Source organism: Solanum stenotomum, chromosome 3, assembly GCF_019186545.1.
Source record: "Solanum stenotomum isolate F172 chromosome 3, ASM1918654v1, whole genome shotgun sequence".
Lineage (NCBI taxonomy): Eukaryota > Viridiplantae > Streptophyta > Magnoliopsida > Solanales > Solanaceae > Solanum > Solanum stenotomum.
The window spans coordinates 45,309,888-45,331,110 of record NC_064284.1 but is presented as its reverse complement, the minus strand read 5'-3'; the positions used below and the strand labels follow the sequence as shown (position 1 = coordinate 45,331,110).

The window sequence follows — 21,223 nt, the reverse complement described above, 5'->3', positions numbered from 1 at the left end:
TAGGAGTTAGTCTTACGGACACATCAGATGGTGGTGTGATAGTCCAGAATAGATCAGAACCTTCATTGGTAGCAGAGGCTAAGGAAAAACTGGACAATGATCCTATATTATTCCAGTTGGAAGGTGTAGTTCATCAGCAGAAAGTAGAGGTTTTCTCCCAAGGGGGAGATGGTCGCTTATGTGTTCCTAAGGTGGATGAGTAGGTGAAGCAACCTTGATTAGCCAGATTCGGTTTATGAAGCTATGGGAAAAAGTTCAACTCGTCAGAAATAGACTTGAGACAAAAGTCCTATGTAGATGTAAGGAGAAGGAACTTAGGGTTTGGGATAGATGATTGGGTTTTCCTGAAAGTATCACCTATGAATGGGGTGATGAGATTTGACAAGCTTGGAGGAGTCAGTTCATAGAGGGAGCTACTTGGGAAGCAGAAGCATCCATGAAGGCAAAGGATCCTCATCTCTTTCCTTCCAATTCTATTTCAGCTTGAGATAATAGTTTCCTCTCCAGTCTCTCAATTTACTCTTGCGTAAAATCAGTCTCAGTGTCTTGTTCCTTCAGTTGTTCTTGCATTTTCAGCATATTTGCACGTTCTTGGAACTTAGTTCAGTTACATATCAATTTCTAGTACTTAGTGGTAGGGATTGCAGCTCCTTCCCTCCATACCCAGCAAGTTTAGACTTCATTCGAGGGCAAATGTTCCCGGGGGAGATATTGTAACACCCCAAATTTGAGAAAGGAAAAAAATTCCAGATTTCAGAAGTTGCAGGTGCCACCGATGGAGGCCACCTACTAACCATCAGTCTACTCACGGCTCGTCAGTCAGCTCCATTGATGAGCTAGTCAACTTTTAGTTTCAGAACACAGATTTCACCCCTCTGACAGCCAAACGACGACTGACAGGACGGACCGTCAGTCGACTTACCCGTCAGTCAGCTCCGTCGATGGGCCAGTCGACTTTTTAGTTAGGGGTAGTTGGGTCTTTTCCTAATTATTTTAACCCTAAACTATTTCATTTTGGTCAGTTTTTGCCTATTATTCTAGTCAACTTTTACCCTAAACCATTATTCTCTAGAATTCACCAAGCTTAGAACAAAAGAGGAAAAAGAGGTGCCAGTTTTCCCCAAGAACGACCAGCAAGTTCCAGCCCCGAAATCGAAAGATTTCTCCTTGAAATTCGTCACCAGGTATGTGGGATTTCACTAGTGGATTCCTTTCATCCACTAGGTCCCTAGAATTAAGTCAGATTCTTGATTTGCAGGGTTTCTCAAACCTTAGATATTAGTTGTGATTTAGCTGTTAGAGTATTCCAAAATCAGATTATCATGTTTTCGTGGAATCGTTGCTTAGGTCTTTGCATGAAACTCAGAACCCTAGTTGTGTAGATTCTCTTAGTTCATGAATTACCATGCTAGGTCAGTTAAACAGATATACATGCTTCAGTTTTCGAATGTCACATTATCAGTATATAATTGTTACATTATCAGATTTTTCATGTCAATATTTTGAGTTATTCCGTATTTCAGTATTTCAGTCATAATGTATCATACACATATTCAGTTGGGAGTAGGCTTAGCACCGAGTGGACTAGGGTTCCAGTTTACCCTTATAGTCCCAGAACTACGTGCCCCCATAGGTTTATAAGTCCCCTCTGTTGGGCATCAACTTTAGTGATCACGTCATTCATGCCTTTATACCCCTAACAAGGTATATTGGGTCCTCTCGATGGGGCGTATACATCGAACAATCATGCCTTTATACCCCTGGCAAGGTATATTGGGTCATCTCGATGGGGCGTATACATCGGACACCACGTTTAGCTCACGTGGTTTTATGTTGGTTAATAGTAGCTCCCACAGTAAGACTCTAGTGTATTTGACCAGGTCTTCAGTTATACTTCAGTATTTAGTCTCAACATGTTATGTACTTGGTCATTGCATTCAGTTTAGTTCTTTTAAGTATATCTCAGTATTTCCATCATGTTCTGATTATGTTATTGCTTAGTTATGTATTTTTTTTAGCTTATATGTTTTGTTCAGCTTTTATCTTATCCTGCATGCTTAGTACCTTCCAAGTACTGACGCATACTCTGTGCTACATCTTTTCATGATGTAGGTTCAGGTCCTTAGTATTCAGATCACGTGTGTATTGGTTCCCGATCCACATCAGCAGCTTCAGTGGTAAGTCCTCATACTTCGAGGACAATAGACATGTTTTCAGATTTAGTCTTTCATTTTAGTTTTAGTTTTGCTAGGGTTAGCTGGGCGCATGTCCCAACAACTCTAGTCAGTTAGAGCTTTTTCAGACATAGTTAGATTCAACTTTAGTTTTTTAGTGATTATTTAGTATCACTAAACTCTTAGAATTTTATATATATTCACACCAGTATTGGGTATTCCCCATCATTTAGTTATTTCATGATTTAGCTTCCGCATTAGTTATCTTTTCATAGATATGTTCAGTTTGCTTATGATATGCCAGCTGAGGGTTAGCTTGGGGTCATTCAAGATCCTAGGTCATGTGTTTATGCCTAGGGAGTAGCCTCGGGGCGTGACATCCGTAAAAATGATTATCATATCCAATTAATGGATGAAATAATATTGAATATCTTGGTATCACCAATAATATCTCTAGGCATACATGTGTCATAGAAAAGTTCTCTATTTTATCTTCTGGCTTGTATTAGACAAGAATTAGTGCAATTGAGGCACATTTTATAGTAAATCAGATGTATACTGATTTCAATACTTTGTACTTTGGCATGATCGTCTGGGACATCTTGGGTATATAATGATGAGATGGATTATAGAAAAATTAAATGGACATCCATTAACGGATCTAAAAAATCTTTTAAATGGTGAATTTTCTGGTACGGCTTTTTATCAAGGCAAGTTAATTTTGAGACCATAACCAACGAAAGTTGAGATTGAGTCCTATGTATTCTTGAAACGTATACATGGGGATATTTGTGGATCTATTCACCCACCTAGTAGGTCATTTAGATACTTTATGGTCCTAATAGATGCTTCTTCTAAATGGTCTCATGCGTGCCTATTGTCATCTCGTAACTTGGCATTTGTAAAATTGTTGGCACAAATAATAAGATTAAAGACAGAGTTTTTTGTTATCAGATTAAGTCAATTCTCCTTGATAATGTTACAGAGTTTTCTTCCCAAGCATTTAATGATTATTGTCTACCAATTGGAATAATGATTATTGTCTACCAATTGGAATAAGAGTTGAACACCTTGTTGCTGATTTTCATATTCAAAATGGCCTCGCTGAGTCATTCATTAAACGTTTGCAGTTAATAGTAAGACCATTACTTATGAAAATTAGGTTTTCCACTTTTGTGTGGGGTCATGCAATTTTGCATGTTGCAACACTTATTCTTCTCAGACCGATAAATTATCATAAGTATTCTCCATTGCAACTGGTTATGGGTCAAGAACCTAATATATCTCATCTAAAAAAATTTAATGCGTTGTTCATGTGCCTCTGACACCACCAAAACGCACTAAGATGAGGCCTCAAAGAAGGTTAGGAATATATGTTGGGTATGAATCGCCTTCTATTATTTGCTATCCTGAACCATTAACTGAGACATATTTACTGCTCAATTTGAAGATTGTCAGTTTGATGAGACAGTTTTCCCAAAACTAAGGGGAGAAAATAGTGAAATAAAAAAAGAAATTTTGTGAAAAAATTTATCATTGTCTCATCTTGATCGGTGTCCTTCTATTTGTGAGCAAGAAATACAAAAGATTATTCACCTCCAGAAAATTGCAAATCAAATGCCTAATGCATTTACAGATTTCAAAATGATTACTAATTTACATATTCCTGCAGAGAATGTCCCAATTTGAATTGAAGTCCCTATAGGACCATCCACTAGTGTCATAGCTAATGAGTCAGAAGCACGTCTAAAGATTAGTAGACTATTGGGTTCTAAGGATCAAAATCCTAGAAAAAACAATTAAGGAAAAGATGATACTATGAAAGAATATCATATGAAAGTTCAAACTTTGAATAATTCTGATATCTATGAAGGAATCAATGATCTTGAGACTTAAGGAAATAAGGAACTATCCATAAATTCAAGAGATGTTGAAATTAATCATAATCGATCAGAAATACTGATTGATTATGTCTTTGCATATATGTTGCAACAAGAATCATGCAAGATAGTGAGGATCTTGAACCTCAATCTGTTATAGAATTTCGACAACAAAATGATTGACCAAAACGGCAAGAAGCAATTCACTCAGAGTTGAATTCACTTGTCAAGCGTGAAATTTTTGGATCTATAGTTCAAACACCTAATGGTATTAAACTTGTTTATTGTAAATGGATTTTTGTGTGAAAAAAGAAATGAGAAAAATGAAACACAGAGGTATAAAGCATGTATTGTTGTACAAGAATTTTCACAAAGGTTTGATGTCGATTATGAAGAGACATACTCACCTGTTATGGATGCAATAACATTGCGTTATCTCATTAATTTCACAGTCCATGAGGGAATTGAAATGGATTTGATGGATGTGGTTACAATCTATCTTTATGGATCACTTGATAATGAGAAACACGTGAAAATTCCCGAAGAATTTATGATGCTTGAAGCATGTAGTTCAAAATCTCAGGATCACTGTATAGTTTGAAGCAATCTGGATGCATGTGGTATAACCATCTTAGTGAGTATTTATTTAAGGAAGGTTATACAAATGATGCAATTTGTCCATGTGTTTTAATAAAGAAAACAATATCGAAACTTGTTGTACTTGCTATTTATGTTGATGACATAAACCTTATTGGAACTCCAATAGAGCTTCAAAAGGCAATAGATTATTTAAAGAATGAATTTGAGATAAAAGATCTTGGAAGGAAAAAAATTATGTCTTGATTTGCAAATTGAGAATTTTACAAACCATATTTTTGTTCATCAATCTGCCTACACAGAAAAAGTATTGAAAAGATTTTGTATGGATGAAGCGCATCCATTAAGTACACCGATGGTTGTTTGTTCACTTGATGTGAATAAAGATCCGTTCCGACCTCAAAAAAAGAACGAGGAAATCCTTGGTTTCGAAGTACCTACTAATGTATCTTGCCAATATTACAATGCCTGATATAGTCTCTTTGCTCCTATTAGAAGACATTGAAATGATATCAAACACATATTGTGATATCTTAAAGGGATATGGGTTTATTTTATTCTGACAATTGCAGTTCCAATCTTGTTGGTTATGCTGATGCAGGATATTTATCTGATCTACACAAAGCTCAATCTCAAACATGCTATGTGTTTATATGTGGGGGTACTGCCATATCTTGGAGATCTACAAAGCATTCTATCGTAGCCACTTCCTCAAATCATGCAAAGGTAATAGTTATTCATGAAGCAAGTAGAGAATGTGTGTGGAGATCCATGATATATCTCATTCGAGAAAAATGTGGTTTGGAGTGTCATAAAGTACCCACCATTTTATATGAAGATAATGCAGCATGCATAGCACAACTTAAGGGAGGATTCATAAAAGGAGATAGAACAAAGCACATTTCGCCAAAGCTTTTCTACACACATGAGCTCCAAAAGAATGGTGATATAAATATGTGACAGACCCGTTCAAGTGACAATGTGGCTGACTTATTCACCAAGTCTCTACCAATTGCAACTTCAAGAAGATGGTGCACAAGCTTGGAATGCAAAAGATTCAATACTTTAAATAGATTTTCTCATTAGGGTGAGTTAATACGCGTTGCACTCTTTTTCCCTTATGAGGTTTAGTTCCACTGAGTTTTCCTTGTAAGGTTTTTAATGAGGCAGTCGATGCATGTTATTAGAAATGTGTACTCTTTTCCTTCACTAGAGTTTCTCTTTTTTGATGTTTTTTAAGTAAGGTTTTTAACGAGACACATTATCTATTAATTAGACATTCAAATGAGAGTGTTATAATTATAGTGAATATCTATCTTTTAGAGAATATTTAGAAACCCCAACTTTACTTTAGGACCAAGACAATCAAATTTTGCAAGTAGCATTTGAAAGTTACAAATGGACGGATTGAACCAAATTTGAATGGATTAAAACAGGTTAGAGCACTAATTCAACTGCTTGTAACAAATTACTAACATCTTTTCTTTTCTGGATTTATCTTACATGCACCGATACCGTATGATTTTTCCCACAAACATATCAGGTCGGCAAAACATATTTTTTAATAATAAGTGAGATTAGTAATCTGAAAATAAAATACAGATTTTACTTCAGGTAGAATATCCTAAAACTGAAAGGAGGAAAAAAAAACTATATATAAAATTAATGTGTGATAAAAGCTTGTCAATCAGATTAATTATCACTGATGCGGCATACTATGTATCGTTACCTGTAATTGACTTGTACGTTGTTTAATAATATAAAATTCAAGATAATTGAAATTAAAATGCTGAAAAAAAAGTTGGATTAGCTTGAACATGCACCCTCAAAATTACAGAGGGGCAGAGCCGCAGCGCTAGTATACCACTTATGGGTTCGGCCGAACCTAATAAGGTCAAAATTTTATATTTATCTCGAGATCTCTGTTGAATATATACAAATTATTGATTTAGAACCGGTAATTTAATTAGACTAAAATTTTGAACCCATTAACTTCAAATCAGTAATAAAAAATAGAGAGACGGAATGAAGAATCAATGCGGTTACCAATTTCAACCAAAGTTGTTACATCATACGGTTAAAATCTGGGACGACAAGCAACGTTAACAATCAAGTTTTCCATAATCTAGTTCCAAATTCAATCAACTACAGTATTAGGACTCAATTTATGCCACCCTCTAACGATTTGGACGAAACGAATAATCTAAGGAAATGTCACGTCCCTATCAATTCTAGCAAGAAAATTTTCTACCATGGCACTTGGTATACTTCTGAATTCAAATATTGCTGAGTATGCAGCTGAGATCCATGTTGTACGATGGACCAATAGAGACCTGATTTGATCTTTCTTCCAACAATAATGTCATCAAAAAGGGTTATTCAATGGCTTAAATTATCCCACCTCCAACACATGAAAAAAGGGGTCAACTTTGACCATAACAAAACATTTGTATGTCTCTAGGGATAAAATGAGGATAAAATTGGGGTTTTATAGTCATACCCGTCGAACTTTATCTTCATCCACTCGTCTAACAAAGGTAGCTTGTGCAATGGAACTTAGTGATTGTACAACATCAACTGTGTGGGTATCCATCATTGTATATGACGACATCTTACGCTTTATGCAAGGAAAAATCAGTTATGTTAACCGAGCTAACATGGTACTGAGTAACACTTATTACTACTCCTAACTAATTTTTCATTAGACGAGGAGTTTAAATCCCGTGATACAACTTTCTTGTCAGTCTAGTGTTCCCATTTTCTACTCATCAGTGTCTCCCCTGTCTGCTAAAACTTCTATCAATATTCAATTATCAAGAACCTGCCCCTAAAGGGGACAAAACAAATACACTTATTAACTGGGAAGAAATAGAGGAATTCCTTCATTTACCTTTTGTATCTAGAAATCTAGAAGGCATTTAAGATAGTCTTCATGAGACCTTGAGTAACTCGTGGAATGCCTCTTGGGGTATATCGACGGATCCCACTCGCTTCATTCGCTTCTTCCCTTCTTTCTGTTTCTCCAACAACTTCCTCTTTCTTGTAACATCACCACCATAACACTTTGCCAGAACATTTTTTCTCATAGCAGAAAGCCTGAAACAAGATATATAAATCAAACAGCACTACAACCGTTTATCTATGAAACTTAGCCCAAAAAATTTTAATACTCTAAAAAAGTATACATCGCATATAGAAGAAACAACATCGGGTGAACCACCCCATTCCTCCTCCTGCAAAATACAAAACCGGACAAGGGAAGGGAGTAAAAGCATGAACATGTATTCCAAAATTTCCCTGTTCCTACAAACTTTTTTTTTCCCTACTATACTTAAAAATCTAAAGATTTAAAAAGGTTGTTGTCTACTATCAAAAAAGTGTTACTTGCAGACTCTGAAAGAGACGAAAAAGCTGAGACTGGGAACAAGGTGGAATAAGATTGCCAGTTAAATCCTTAATCTAGTAAGCAATCAGCCAAAAACAGCTGTTCAATAGCATGTTTTTACTTCAATGGTGGCCACTCATCATGGGGAGGAAACCATAAATAATCACCACTGTTTTGTATAATAACAGAAGTGTTATAGAAAAAAACTGAAACAGTGATAATTATATTTCACAGGATAATGTAATAGTCTGCCAGATGTATGATATCGATGGAGAAATTAAACTTACGTCTCCCGGGCTATGACCTTAGATCCAATAGCAGCTTGTATGATAATTTCAAACATCTGCCTGCTCAACTATCTGTATTAGAACTGGAAGTAGCAATAAAACAAAATGAAACAGATAACAGGGTGAATAAGTCAACCTGTCTATAAACGTTTTAAGCTTCTCCACAAGTTCGCGGCCAACACGTGGAGCTTTTGATTTGTGGACAATGGTTGCCATGGCATCAACTGGTTGGCCATTAAGGAGAATATCCAGCTTCACCAAATCCGAAGCCTGATATCTATCCCCAAAAAAAATAAAAAAATAAAAAAGAGGATGAAAGGAAAAGTGGAAGCAGCAAAATTGGATCAGAAGCACTTGCAACTAGAAAAAATTGTTGTGGAAAACTTTTATGCTGAATGAATTAAACTTTTATGTGCGGAAAGATGCTCAGGTGAGTCCTTCATACTTATTTATTTGATGGATAAATTTCTGTGTTGTGTTTGTATGTTCCTGAGAGAAACAGCACAAGAAGAGGAGAGGAGCGAACTTACTCTGAATCCTCATAATCAAACGAAGCATATCCTGATGTTATACTTTTCAATTCATTGTAGAAGTCCACAACAATTTCCCTCAGAGGCATGCGATACTTCATGAAAGCTCGCTGGCTGCACAAGATGGGAAAACTTGTATACCATCAATCTTGAAGTTAATAAGAACTTGAGAAAAGATGAAAAGAAATTCCTCATGAAAGTCCAAAAAAGAAAAAAAAATCAATTTCAAATCAAGCATGCTTTGCTATATAAAGTGTCTTTCCAGAAGATATTTGGCAAGATATTAAAAGGCTGTAATCACCCACTAGTTTCACTTAAAAATAAATGATTGAAAAGAAAAGAATAAAGTTAAAAACAAAAAGAAAATGTAATAGCTTTCATGTCACTCTGTGTGCCACATACTTGGTACATCTTTCATGAGCAGACATCTAATCAGCATAAGAAGAAACAGTTACCTATCAATGAATGAGTACTCCAATTGCTCCCCGCGACGCTCAGCGCATAAAGTGATAACAGACCCCACATACCTTAAAGCAGTAGTATGATGTGAGTAAACATATACTTCCTTAACACCAAACAACCCCAAGCAGAGAGATCAAGAAATTGCCACAGATTGCTGGGGAAAATAACAAAAAATGTTAAGTTCATGGGAGCTTACTCACTAGGGATTATAATAGTAGCTAACACAGTAGGTTCCCAGCTGGCAATGAGTCTATTTTTGGGGTTTGAAGGCAAAGCAGCGGGATTCTGAACCTGTAATTTGCTACAAGCATAGAACCGAGAAAAGGAGGAAACAGAAGAAGATTGGTAAGGTTGGTAAAGAGCGTTTAAAAAGGTAAAAGCATGCAGGTAACCAACCATACCTTCCATCTGAGTACTCAAAAATATATGGCACTGTAGGAACAGTGGAAATGACATGTGCTCCATGTTCCTGTCAGCCATTACACTAAATAATCAACTTCTGAAGTAAAATACAGTGCTATCTTTCAATTGTTCCAAACAGAAAAAGAAACCATAAGAGGAAGGAATCAAGACATATTTATTATTCCTTTTTTATCTTTTTGTACAAGTGTGTGCACGTGCACGAGAGAGAGAGGGGTTCCAACAAGAGAGACCAGCATCTGGAGAAGTAATTGCTTATGCAAGAGATAGGTTGTCTTCCTTGTTTGATATTCATCAATTCAGGTTTTAACGGAGGCAAATACATTTAAAATGACTTTATGAACATGCCTGCTCAAGTCGCTGATGAAAAACATCCATGTGAAGTAAGCCCAAGAAACCACATCTGTTAGAAGGGGTTAAGAGACTAAATTAGGAACAATAAATGAAGTTAAAATATAATGTCAAGAATTACGATTTATCCATACCTGAAACCCAGACCTAGAGCTGTGCTGCTTTCTTTAGTTACAGAGACACTGGCATCATTACACGTCAGTCTCTCTATGGCATGGTTAAGTGCCTCAAAATCAGATCCATCAGCTGGATATAGGCCAGAAAAGACCATATGTTTTGCTGGCTTGAAACCTTCATGTATCACCAAGGAAAATATTGTGATGAGACAAGCTCTGCTAACAAGAATAGAAAAACACACAAACCATCTCATAATGAAATCTTTTAGGGGCCATGATGACATTGTGCATAGCTAAACCTTTCAGGGTATGAAGCTAAAACTGTTGATAGGATGTATTGTCCAATCATAAGCTTTAACATAATGCATCATTTGCTTTTGTTTATGGAACATCAACCAAAATCTCTTGTGAGGCATTTTCTCTAAAGCCCATTTGGAAGATCCACCAAAAGTTTCCCTCTCACAATTTTTTTTGGGCGTGCAGGGGGAGGTCGGTAGGGGAAAGGAACTCGAGACATCATAAATAACATGGACATCTCGACTATGAAAGATATGTTCTCCACAGTCCACATAAGCAAGTTGATGTACTTTTCTAAATATTCCAATTTTCCTCTAAAATCTATGGCATAGACATAGCAAAGATACCTGGAAGGGGCTGTATAACTGTTCGTGTATGATGTAGAGTATCTCCAACACGGGCCTCTTTTGTTGAACGCATTCCGCTGACTATATATCCAACTTGACCTGTTAAAAGGATTCCTGTCGCCACAAGTTCTGGGTGCATGATACCAACATCGGAAACTTCATAACTTTGGCCAGTCGCAGCAGAGCAAATCTTGTCACCCTTGTGCAGAGCACCATCAACAATAGCCACATGGCAGATAACTCCTTTGTACTCATCATAATATGAATCCAGTAAAAGCATTCGCAAAGGTGAAGTGCTTTTACCAGGGGGTGGAGGAATTCTCTCTATTGCAGCAGGAAGAACCTGCTCTAGACCTAGACCAGTTTTTGCTGATGTCAATAGTATATCACTTGGATTAAGGTCAAACATGGATTTGAGCTGTGCTTTTACCCGATCTGGATCAGCAGTGGGTTGATCAATTTTATTTATGACAGGAATTATGGCCAGGTTTGATTCAAACGCGAGGTAAAAATTAGCAACAGTCTGTGCCTGCACACCTTGGGCTGCATCAACAACCAAAAGGGCACCTTGACAAGCTGCCAAAGATCTGGATACTTCATAGCTAAAATCCACATGCCCAGGTGTGTCAATAAGGTTCAACAAAAAATCTGTGTCACTGCCAAGGAACTTGTGACGATGGAACATAGTTGCTGTTTGGGCTTTAACAGTTATTCCCCGTTCCCTCTCTACCTAAGACAAAGTACAGATTTTTCACATAAATATACCAAACAGTATCAGGAGTTAATTGCATATATATGAACAAAGAGCACAAGTAATTAGTTCTCTAATAATGACAAACAGTACAGATTTTGTTAGCTGCTCAGTTCAAGTGGGGTCTTGAGGGTGTGTATAGTCCTTCCAGGGAGAGGTCTAAAGAGATTTTTTGCGATTAGATGGCGGTGGCTTTGGGGGATTGGAATATTCTGTGGGTGTTAGGTGGAGACTATAATACTATTAGATTCCTGGAAGAAAGAGTGGGCTGTCAGGTGCTGTTCAGGGAAATGGAGTTAAAGTATATTGATTATCATTTTCTTAATGATCCTCCTTTGATAGGTGCTAGTTTCACTTGGGCCAGGTCAGAAGGTTCTACATCTTTGATCAAGAGTTGACAGGTTCTTGGTGTCTACCACTAGGTAGGAGTTGACTCCAAATGTGATACAGACGCCCTCCCAAATTGACATTGCATCACCTACCTATCATGTTGGAGGGTGGAAGAGGCACAAGCATAAGAGCATCTTTCAGATTCGAGAACATGTGGTTGCATGTGGTGGACTTTGGTCACAGAGTGAATGATTGGTGGAATAGCTATGAAGTGGTTGGAAGTTGGAACTCCCTCTTTCAGACTTGCAAAAAAAGTTAAAAGTAACAAAAAAATTAGGATGTGGAATAAGTGTTTTGGAAGGGTAAAGGTCAAAATTAAGGAAATTGTAAATGAAGTTTGGGAGTCAGAGAGGGTGGGAAAAGGGGTGAAGTTGGCGGAGAGGCAGAGGTTAGAGGTTTTGAAGAGGGAGCTAGTTTCCGTAGCAATAGCACAAGAAACTAGTTCGAGACACATATCAAAGTGTTGTGGTCAGAAGAAGGGAACTGGTTAATCTTCTCAACAATTAATGAACCACTACAACAACTATGTCTCAGTCCCAAACAAGTTTGGATAAGCTCATATCATATCATCATCATAATAAATAAAATACTGTATAACTGAAAATGCATTAATATATGTGTATATATATATATAACAATAACAATAATAAAAGTTTCATACAAGTCTAAAACCTATCCTTTACAGTTTAGTGTTTAAGTCAGTTTATGCATGTACCAAAGGCCTCACATATGAATGCAGCCCTCAGACTGGTCAGGTATTTGAAGACATCACCAGGTCTGGGAATTTTAATGTCATCTACTGGTGGAAATAATTTGAAGGTGTTTCGTGATGCTGATTGGGGTTCATGTATCAACAGCAAAAGGTCAATCACTCAATCACTGGATACTTAATCAAGTATGGAGATTCACTTGTTTCATGGAAGTCTAAAAAGCAGCTTACAGTTTCTAGAAGCGAAGCTGAGGCTGAGTACAGAGCCATGGCCTCAACTGTTGCAGAAGTTGTTTGGACTGTTGGTTTGTTTCAGGAATTAGGTGTTGCCATTTCATTACCAGTGCCTCTTTATTCAGATAGTACTTCAGCATTACAAATTGCTGCTAACCATGTGTTTCATGAGAGAACAAAACACATGGACATTGACTGTCACTTCATCAGAGAAAAGATTCAGGATGGCTTACTACTTGTCACTGCCTACCTCCATCCTCCGAACAACCTGCAGATGTTCTTACTAAAGCACTTGGCAAAGGCCCTCACACATATCTTATGTCCAAGCTAGGTATGAAGAACATCTTCATAGCTCCTAGCTTGAAGGAGGGGGGTGTAAAGGAACTAACTAAGTGTATACAAGTACCTTGGTGTTATTAGCTATAATTGTATTATATTATACACACACTGTGATTGGTGCAAGTGTGATTAGCTACTTAGTTAGTTCCTCCTTCACAAAAACCTATCCTCAACTAGCAGCTATCTCCTATGTGAATCTTTTTCTTCCATTGTGCCATATCTATTGATACCAAGCATTTAGAGGTCCTTTGAGACACTTCCTTCCATGTGATTTTAGGTCTACCATACCATGTCCCCTTTTAACACCTTCACCTACCACTAAAAATAAAAGGTTCACCACAAACCAACAAAAGCAAGGCTTTCCTACCATTTAGCTTTTAAAAAGATACTGATTTTCGCCCCCAAGGCCTAGCTCAAGTGGCAAAAGGTGGAGGATTTGTGGCTTAGGTCGTAGGTTCAAGCCCCACACCATGCAAAGCGAAGCCCGGTATTTAAGTGGAGAAGGGTAGAGGGGCGGGCCCATTATCCACCGAGTTTAGAAGGTTGTGATTGGTCGAAGGGCGGGTCACAAACGGATTTTTCGGTTATCAAAAAAAAAGAAAAAGATACTGATTTTCTTTCCCTAACTTTCATTTAAAACCTCTCGAAATTAGATCTGTCATAGTCCACCTCATACCAAACACAATTTCTCTTCTAGTTCCATCCTCGAATAGTTAAACAGACAATTAGTCTTTTTGTTCAGAAACACCATTTCAAACAACAGTAGGATAGTTATCACTTCAGATCAGCATCACTTTCCTAGGGTGTGAACATCTGTCTCAACTATATTCATTATTTAGAAGGGGAAAAATAACCAAGATGATTAGCACTACTGTGTCACACTTCACCTCTAGTTCTCTCTCATAAAGATGTGATCTGGAATTTCAAATTGATAACCTCAAAGTACAAAAAAAATATGCATAAATCCATGAAGTACATAGCCTCTTAACCGAACTTATCCCCTTCCTTATACCCCTACATACACAACATACACAACCTCTGTCACAGACAAAGGATGAAAGACAAACGCTCCACAATTGTCTGCTCCTAAAGAATACGACAACGAACTCCTATGAGTGTAAAAAAATCTAATTCTTTTGTTTGTTTTTTTATAAGGGTGTGAAATTGTCATAAGCCTCATACCAATATAGGACTGCCTTCATTCCAAGCCAAATATGTATGTAAAGTTTCACTTTCACCTAAAGCTAATAAGTAAATGCAAACGCATTACAACAGCTAACACACAACTTCCCATATTTGAGCCAGGAAATAATCATATTAGCACAAATGTTACAGAATAAAGGCTTCTGGACCCAGAAAAATGATCAAAGATAACCTCAAAATAGTTTACATGCTCGTCCCTAAACGCTGTCTGATTATGAGAGGCATTTTTATCGGGCAAATGGAAAATTTATAAAAATACACTGTAAATAACAAAGCCAACCAAAAGTTCAAAAATATTCTGATTCAACCCAAAAGTTTTGATAAAAGTTTCTTTTTTTCTCACTATTAAAAAAATAATGTCGAAGACATAATTAAGTAATAAAAATGTACTCTTTCTAATAGCTTAACTTTTTATATGAAATGGTCACACATTTCTACCCATGAAAAATGAATTTTCAGGTGTTTGACCCATAAGAAAGTATTACGCTCGTCCATGCAAGGGTATGTTGGAGACATAATTAAGTTAACTTCAACAAGTAACCCCTGAATGTCTCGACTTCTAGCTAGAAAGATTAAAAAATTCACAAGGAAGAGTATTCCAGTTTATCTGGCAATATTTCCTTTTTAGTCCCTTTCCAAAAAGAATCACTTGTTTCTAAGTTTGGTTACAACTTTAACTTAACTTCTCTTTTCACCTTTTAAAACCACACAAATGTTATGAAAATATTTCAGATGGCATGTTACAAAAATCATATATTATAGTTATACAAATGTTATGGCATATATGTCATGTCCTCGTTACTTTCGTAAGATCCACATAGCCACATATAGCCCAGCCCAGGGTGGCCAATCGGACGCTATTCGTCGAAAAATTATATTATGCATATAGAAAATTATACGAAATATATTGTCAAATAATTTTTCATACATACCCTTAGCAAAATTTCTAACTTCTCCGCTACCTCCATGTCTATTCAAACTTAACATCTACAACATACTCAGTGTAATCCCACAAAAGTGGTGTCTACAAGATTGAAGTTTACACAACCTTTACCGCTAACTAGAAGTTTACATATATTGGAGTAAATTTTTGAAGAAACAGGGGTTGCTCCAGTTCAAAAAGAAAATAAAATTGAGCAACTTCAAACTTAAAGAGCATTTTAACCATTACTTATTATAACATGAATGAAGGGGAATTTACCTGCAATTTATCTAAGTACTGAGGCTGACCATGTCCTTTTCTAATGGTTCCAGTAAGTTCCAGAAGTCTGTCAGCTAAGGTTGATTTTCCATGATCAACATGGGCAATAATTGAAAAGTTACGAATGTTATCAGAAGGGTACTGATTCAAATCTATAGTTGATCCTTCTTTATTGTTTTGGCGAGGACGAGAGCAAAATGAAGCATTTTGAGTATAAGAAAAATGCGATAAAGAGGTTACCGGATGAAAATTGCAAGTATAAATTGCAGCTAATTTGGATGTGAGACCTCTTGAAGCTCTCTTGAAAGTAGTCATTTCCCCACGATTTGTGTTTGAAGAACCACAAAGCTGAGGGTTTTACATTAGGGCTTTGCGGTTCACTTTGTTTTTTTGATTAGAGAGACCAATACAAATTGTCAAAATGTCGTGGGGACGTCGATATGGACTGATTCACCTTCAAAATGAATTTTGAGTTAATAAACAAATAAAATAATGGGAAAATTTTCAAATCGCTAATATTTTACCATTTAATCATTCATTAGCCATATTTTTAATATTTATTTAAAATCTCAATATTTTATTTTGTTACAAGGCTGTTTTATATGTATATTTTTTCTTTACTTAAATTAACATAATATAACTAAGAAATAACAAATTAGAGAAAATCAAGGGAAAGAATCTTTCAAATTAGATAAAATTGTTGAAAGTCCTCATTACTTCCGTCACAAAAGATTATGAGACCCAAAATAGGTGATTCTTTTACTTCTTCCTAAAACTCCACATTTAACTCCAAACTATCTTCCTTGTCTAAATTGTGATTGTTTTATTTTTAGTAGAAACGTCTCTCGTGCGTCATTATTTGGCCTTGTCTTTCAAAACAAAATAGTGTTATGAAACTCTATGATAATAACTTATAGTTTTATAGATTAAATTTGAATTTTTTTAATTTACAAATTTGAACACATGTAGTTTTATCTGTTATTTGTCATACATTTTTCACAGTGTATTTTTTTTTTTTTTGAATTTTGTATCCTTTCTTAAATCGTATTCATTGTAATATGTATACTATTTGTATTTGTATTCATTCTAGTTTTCATGTTGTATTTTGTATAATGAAACTTGTATTTCTTTATTAGTTTGTATTCATTCCAAATAGGTATGCCAAATGAATCTATAGTTATTTAAGAAACATATTTGTATTCATGTATTTTTTTCACTGTGTATTTATTGTTTTCTTCATAATCTTGTAGCATTTCTTAAGTCATACTCATTCCAATATGTATATTATTTGTATTTGTATTCATTCAATTTTTTATGTTGTATTTTGTATAAATAATGATATATAAAAAACAAAAATAATATGATGGAAAAGTGACAATGAAATATAAAACTGAATAGGAATTAGTGAATACTTGCTGCAATTATTCTTAAATAAAATATATAACTAGTTGACATTAAGGCTGGCAATTGGACTGGTTTTTGTCCGGTCCGGTCCGGTTCCTATACCGGTAAGTCCGGTACCGGTTGAACCGATAAGGAACCGGTCTTATAGGTACCGGAACCCGGATTTTTATCCGGTTCGGTAAGAACCGGTTCCGGTCCGGTTCAACGGTCAATTTAATTTATTTAAAAAAAAAAAAAAGTTGAATGTTATAGAGCTGTTGGGCCCTTTTAGCCGTTGGGCTGGGGCCCAAAACGGCTCCAAACAGCCCCCCATACCTCTCTACCCCTTAACACTATAAATATACCCATATTTTCATTTAAATCACAAATTCACAAACTATTTCATTAATATCTTATAAAATCTCTTAATTTTGAATCTCTCATAAATTCATAATTATTATTTTGTGATATTGACTTGGAGTTCGAATTTCGGAGATTTATTTGAAGTAAATCGGAAGCTTCAATTGGCTTCTCTCAATTCTGGCTTTGGTTATACGTCTACTTTTACGTAGACGTTCGGTACATTAGATCCAACTTTAATTTTTTATTTGTTTATTAATTAAGTTATTTTATTTTTTTGTTATATTATCTTTGCTTGTTTTTCATAATATTAATTATTTTAAACTTGAACATGAATTTGGAAAAATATAGTGGTAAAAGACCAATGTCGGAAAGAAAAAATAATAGGGGAGGAGGAAGTAGTTCTAATTCTAAAAAATTGCCACCTCCTAGATTTAGAATTAATACTAATGATTATACTCATGTTGATGAAACTTCTTTTACACGAGACTCACGACCTATTGAATTTATTTCCGAAAATGAAGTAGATCATGAAACTTTAAATAGATGTTTTACTAATTTTGAGGAAGAATTAGATGAGGAAGTAGAAATAAATGAGGAAGATGATGAGACCCCTACCCTTACTAGTCCGGCTACTGAATTACCGGAACAAGATGAAGTCCCCTCTTTACCTACTTTTTCAAAGACCGTTGTACGTGTTAAAAGATCTTTAGAATGGAAATTTTTGGTACAAAATGAGGAAAAAACTACTGTTACTTGTACGAAATGTAAATTGATCATGAAACATGTAACTACGGGTACACAAGGGGGAACGGGACGACTAAGAACACATTTGAAAACGTGTAATAAAGAATTTGCTCGCCTAGATGATATAGAAAGGGCTAATAGAAATGGAATACCTCAACCTGAAAATTCTATGGGAGCTGGAGGTTCTAATATGGTTCAAAGTGTATTAAATATGACTAACCCGGCTAGCCGAAGCACACACAGCACATATAGTAAAGAAAAAGATCGTAGAGAATTAGCTAAAATGGTTGTTGTTTGTGGTTTGCCTTTTTCATTTCCTTCACATCCTGGTTTTATTCAATATATTCGGGAATTGTATAACCCAGATTATGAAGGTATTCCAAGAAGTACAATTAAAAGTGATCTTTTTAAATATCAAAAAGAATATTGTCATTTTCTTCGTTGTTTATTTGTTTATTATGATGGTAGATTATCTATTACTTCTGATATGGGACGTAGTCCTAATGGTAATGATTATTTTACAATTACTGTCCATTGGATTGACCATGAATGGAACATGCAAAAACGAATATTAGGATATAAATATGTTGAAGAAATTAAAATCGGTGCTTATATAGCAACAAAAATAGGCTCTATTTTACAATTTTATGGAATATGTGATAAAATAATGATTGTCACTTTAGATAATGCTTCTAATAATTTAAAAGCAATTGATTATTTAAAATGTAAACTTTGTCCAATTGATAATGATTCTTTTAAGTGTGCCGCACATATGTATAATTTGATAGTAAAAGATGACATTTCTCAATTTGGAATTTCTTGTGAAAAAATTAGACTTGCTTGTAATTGGATTTTTAAAGCTAAAATAAAAGCTAGAATTACAGAATTTAAAAATCGTTGTAAAGAATGTGGACTTGAATATAGAAAAGTTCCAAAAGAAGTATGCACTAGATGAAATTCTTTATTTGAAATGCTTTAAGTTGCTTATATTTATCAAGAGCCGGTACAATTAGTTTTTAATGCTCATAATGCGGACCCGAATTTGAGAATTGGCTATGAAGATTGGGAAAATACAAAAGAACTTATTGAATTTTTAAGTGTTTTTTATAAAGCAACAAATGTTGCTTCTGGTCAATATTATCCAACTATTGCTTCTGTTTTAGTAAATATTTGTGTTATTTCATCTGAATTTGCAAAGTATAAAGGAAAAGATCGATTTGAAGATTCCCTTGCTTTTATGATTGAAAAATTCAAAAAATATTTTTTCCCTATTCCTCAAATCTATTTGACTGCTACTACTTCAACCCAAATTACAAATTAAAAGGTGTTGAAAGAATGGTTGAAAAAATTTATGCAAATTTAGAAATTAAAGATGATGAAACTCCTTGTGTTGAAGATTGTAAAAGTAGCATATATATAAAAGCTAGAGAGTTATATAATACTTGATTTATATTTCAATCAGGCACGGGAAAAGATTAGGCATGAAGAAGGACAACTACAAGCTCCAATATTAGTATGGTGGAAGAATCGTGAAAATCAATTTCTGACCCTTGCTAAGATTGTTCGAGATGTGCTAGCGATTCAGGCATCATCGATCGCTTTAGAGCAAGCCTTTAGTGCGGCGAGATTTATGATTGGAGATCATCGATATTCATTAGCAAATGATAGTTTGAAAATATCGGTGTTGTTTTGAGATTGGGTCAATGCCGAAAGAAGAAATATCGGACTACCACAATTAAATAGCCAAATAGAAGACGAAATAGATGAAATATTTGGTGATAATAGTGATGATGGTATGGAAGCAATGGAAGAAGAACGACAAATACAAGTTCCAAAAAATGTTTCTTTTGAAATAATACAAAAGTTACAAAAAGATTTTAAAAAAAGTTTCAATTGTTAGTACAATAATTAATATTTAATACCTAGATTATGTACTCTTTGTCTCTTTCTAATGTTTGTATTGTACAATTTATTTATTTGAACAAATATACGGCTATTCGCCTTGATTTTCTTTTAAAATAGTCTCTTATATTTAATCCAAGTCATTTTAGAAATTAAATTTTCAACTATTTTAATATTAGTTTAAACTTTAATATAAAATTGAATTTTAAGGTTTTAACTTTAAAGTCAATATAAACTTTAAACTTTAAAGTCAATTTTAAACTTTAAATTCAATATAAAGTTATAAACTTTAAAATTTAAAGTCAATTTTAAACTTTAAAGTTTAAAGTTTAAACTTAAATTCAATTGAAACTTTAAAGTAACTTTAAAGTTAAAAGTTTTAGATTGAAGTTTTTTAATAATATAATTTTATTAATTAATAATATAATATTATATAATAATTAAAGTTAATAAAAAAAAATAAAATTATCGATACACAATGATCCGGTAAGAATCGGTTCCAGTCCGGTCCAAACCGGTTCCAATCCGGTAACTAAAGAACCGGACGAAACCTTTGAAAATTTCTGGTAAAACCGGTTCCGGTAACGAAATCCGGTAACGAGGACCGATTTCGGTACCCATTCCGGTAAAATCGATCCTGTTGATCCGGTCCTGTCCATTTGCTAGCCTTAGTTGATATACATTTGGAATCAAATTTGAAACAAATACAAGATTCATAAACTATATAACATGAGATTTTGAATGAATACAAATATTAATAGCATACATACTGGTTTGAATACAGATTGAGAAAAGATACAAAATTCTGAATTTTTTATAAGAAACTGAATCCAAATACCTTGACATTAATTGCCATGGGTCATTTTTCTATCGCAAGTTACTGTGTTCTAGAAGAAGTATGACTTCTTTTTTTATCATTTTGATCGAATACTGTATTAGTTATAATATGTTCATGCTCTTCCAAGAGCACATCCTGAGGAGTAGGTCTAGGATAGTAGTACATCCTTTGGATCGATTTTCTCGCATATTTTTTTGAGACTTTATTAATATCATCAGAAAAATCTTTCTTATGACTGCTTTCTTCTCCTGACAGGTTATCAACCTTCAAAGACATTAGACTACCGCCTTTAGATCTCTTTTCTAAGAAATCCTCCAGAT

General features: G+C 34.9%; 2 protein-coding genes across 6 annotated transcripts in view; one reads left to right on the top strand and one right to left on the bottom strand.

Annotated features, from left to right (window-relative positions):
* LOC125860573 (inositol hexakisphosphate and diphosphoinositol-pentakisphosphate kinase VIP1-like) overlaps nt 1-21,223 on the top strand; it is a 470,733-nt gene that overhangs the window by 283,351 nt on the left and 166,159 nt on the right. The window lies entirely within an intron of this gene.
* Nucleotides 6,683-16,069, bottom strand: LOC125860578 (translation factor GUF1 homolog, mitochondrial). 5 transcript variants are annotated; one of them, XM_049540574.1, is made up of 12 exons: nt 15,674-16,044; nt 10,847-11,576; nt 10,221-10,377; nt 10,084-10,138; nt 9,717-9,784; nt 9,512-9,616; nt 9,309-9,380; nt 8,854-8,967; nt 8,460-8,600; nt 8,324-8,383; nt 7,542-7,747; nt 6,684-7,435 (listed from the first exon to the last, which is right to left on the bottom strand). In XM_049540574.1, the coding sequence occupies exons 1-11, from the start codon at nt 15,986-15,988 to the stop codon at nt 7,582-7,584; spliced, it is 1,983 nt and encodes a 660-aa protein (XP_049396531.1). In that variant the 5' UTR covers nt 15,989-16,044; the 3' UTR covers nt 6,684-7,435; nt 7,542-7,581. The 5 variants fall into 5 exon arrangements, with proteins under 5 accessions (XP_049396533.1, XP_049396534.1, XP_049396531.1 ...); XM_049540575.1 differs by having other exon boundaries at nt 6,685-7,268; XM_049540576.1 differs by having other exon boundaries at nt 6,683-7,747; nt 8,324-8,379; nt 15,674-16,045.

Coding starts and splice junctions, on each gene's coding strand:
- LOC125860578 (XM_049540573.1), bottom strand. CDS start 15,988: ATGACTACTTTCAAGAGAGCTTCAAGAGGTCTCACATCCAAATTAGCT. Junction 11,577..15,673: donor AGTACTTAGATAAATTGCAG/GTAAATTCCCCT, acceptor ACTTTGTCTTAG/GTAGAGAGGGAACGGGGAAT. Junction 9,381..9,511: donor ACTATTATAATCCCTAGTGA/GTAAGCTCCCAT, acceptor TACTGCTTTAAG/GTATGTGGGGTCTGTTATCA.